This window comes from Hippocampus comes, unplaced genomic scaffold (assembly GCF_001891065.2).
Source record: "Hippocampus comes isolate QL1 unplaced genomic scaffold, H_comes_QL1_v1.1 scaffold13, whole genome shotgun sequence".
Lineage (NCBI taxonomy): Eukaryota > Metazoa > Chordata > Actinopteri > Syngnathiformes > Syngnathidae > Hippocampus > Hippocampus comes.
In genome coordinates, this window is record NW_017805532.1 from 1,447,227 (window position 1) to 1,449,517 (window position 2,291).

General features: G+C 42.3%; 1 protein-coding gene across 2 annotated transcripts in view; it reads right to left on the bottom strand.

The window, feature by feature from the left end:
* Positions 1-955, bottom strand: part of ccnh (cyclin H) — a 5,729-nt gene extending 4,774 nt beyond the window's left edge. Inside the window, exons 1-4 of one of the 2 annotated variants that reach the window (XM_019878069.1) lie at positions 830-955; positions 451-569; positions 237-359; positions 8-81 (exon numbers count right to left, since the gene is read on the bottom strand). In XM_019878069.1, the coding sequence (XP_019733628.1) occupies positions 8-81; positions 237-359; positions 451-567 (314 nt within the window). In that variant the 5' untranslated portion in view covers positions 568-569; positions 830-955. The other variant, XM_019878070.1, reaches the window with a different exon arrangement.
* Positions 956-2,291: the final 1,336 nt, after the last annotated feature.

Below are 2,291 nucleotides of genomic sequence, written 5' to 3' on the forward strand. Positions count from 1 at the left end.
TACTCACATGATAATCCTTGGGTGGTACTCCATTAGAGAGTTGTTCATGTAGAATCTTCTGAAGTACATGATGGCTGTACCCTGCATACAAATTACACAACTTTCTTATAACTACAGTAATTAATTCACAGTGAAGCGCGGTTTTTCACCCATCATGAGTGCTTCTGGTATGTTAGCCCTCCCAATAAACGGGTTTACTGTACATTGTTTTGATGTCTACAGCTGTAAATACATACAATAACAGATTTGGGCATTGCAGGTTTGAAGACATTGCAGAAGTCCAGAAGTGTTCTCTCGTAGTTTCTGAAGAGAACATCTTCTTCGTGACGGTTCAGGAACACGGATTCACTTATCACGTGCTGTTGGAGGGGCACAAAAAGGGGTGGGGTCAAGTTAAGGTGCGCAAGGTGACGTTTGGCAAAGATTAGTGGCATTTTTAGTGTTCTTAACCTTCCCGCTTTCTCTGATCTTCTTCCTGAACTTCTGGTTGGCTTCAGATCGCAACTGTTCCAACTCGTCTTCGTTGTTAAAGGTCCAATATTTTCTTTGTGAACTGTCATGGAACATGGCTGCAAGAAAATACGTCACAGAAAGTGAGTTATCGTTTGTTGGTTTTACAGATTTAGCAACCATAAAGACATTTTATTTCATGGTTGATATTTACCAATGACCAAAAACAGTGGAAGCAATTGCTGTCGCGTTTATCTCCTGCACGTTCGTGCGTTATGGTTTCAAAGCAGCTTTCAACGACGTCTGTCGTGCATGTAAAATAACGTCGGCTCCCTGTATGTCTACCTAATACTAGTCATTTGGGGAAAAAAATATTTACCGTTGATCACAACAGTTAGTCAGATAATAGCTTGTTTCCGTCCGTGAATTTGATGAAACAGCTTGCATTAAATACTGGTCGCACGTTTACGTCACAATATGCCGTCGCTTGCTGATGTCGCTACCGTAATCTTTGCTGGACTGCGCACTAAAATTTTCTTTTTTGTCGGTTTTGCTATCTGGATAAAACAGGTGTTTTATTTCGTGGTTTTAAAAAACATTGCCACACTAAAAGATAAAAACTACATTTTTCATAGAATATCGCTGTGATTATAGTACGGATCGCACTGTTATCACTCATACACAGAAGATAAACAGTTTATTTTATTTTTCATCTGAATAACACCTTTGCAGTTCAGTATACAGTATGTCGATGTACCTTTAGTACGTTTGCACAAAAGGTGCATTTATTTAAGAGCATGGCAGCTCTTGATCACAGGCTATGTTTGAAACGTCGCCACTCAACACTCCGCCCGAGTTGCCGTGCTGCGCAATTTGCATAAACAGGAGTCATTTATGAATAATGAATACACATGCGTTCAGCGGGAACCGATCATTTGCATATCAACACAGCTATGGTTTGATTTCCTAGGTCGGTGTTGTTGTCCTAAACAGCCCTGCGAACCTGCATAAACCACAAGTAAGGAATTATAGAGCTTCAACAGGTACGTACATCTTGGGGGGGAAAAAAAAGAAACATGCAGTATTGTGCATGTATTCCGCCGGTACACGCTAAGTGTGTCTGTGATTTGCTGGTTTGTGTCTTGCTCCCTTTACCTCAACCCAGCCCTTTGCTACGTCCTCGATTTTGCAATCACATAAGAAACCATGCAATGTTGATGAGACCATTGCAGCCTGTGTGCGTTCGCGCGCGCCCACGGGCGCTTGCGTGTAGATCCGCGCGCGCTTGCTTGTCCGCGTGGGGGCTGTGGGGGTGGGGTCTGCAGCCTGTGTGTGTGTGTGTGTGTGTGTGTGTGTGTGTGTGTGTGTGTGTATGTGCGTGTGTGTGTTTGTGCGTGATGTGTGTGTGTGCGTGTAGTCATTTCGAGGGCCAAAGGCAAACCCAGTCATTGGGCCCACCAGATCTGTGCACTGCTAATATTTCAAACACGAATGTTTATCATATCAACTCAAAATTGTGTATGTTAGAAAATTCTCTTTTCTGAGCCAGGATAAGTCCTTAAAGCTCTTCTTGATGGTTGTTATCTAACTGCAGTAATATTTGTCATTTCTCGTAAAGGTTGAAGTGTGTGAGTCTTGTTACATTTTGTCTACATGTGTTGATGCACCGTTTGTGTCCAAGTACCCGCGGCTTACGGAAACATGTAGATGAGCTTCAGTAGCTCATTTCGGGTGTTTCCTATGATGTGTTAGCATTAAGCTAGCAGACTTAATGTCAAAGTTACAGTACGTGGTTGTTTTAAGTGCACAACATGCATTTCTCTTTCTTTAATGTTGAGTTT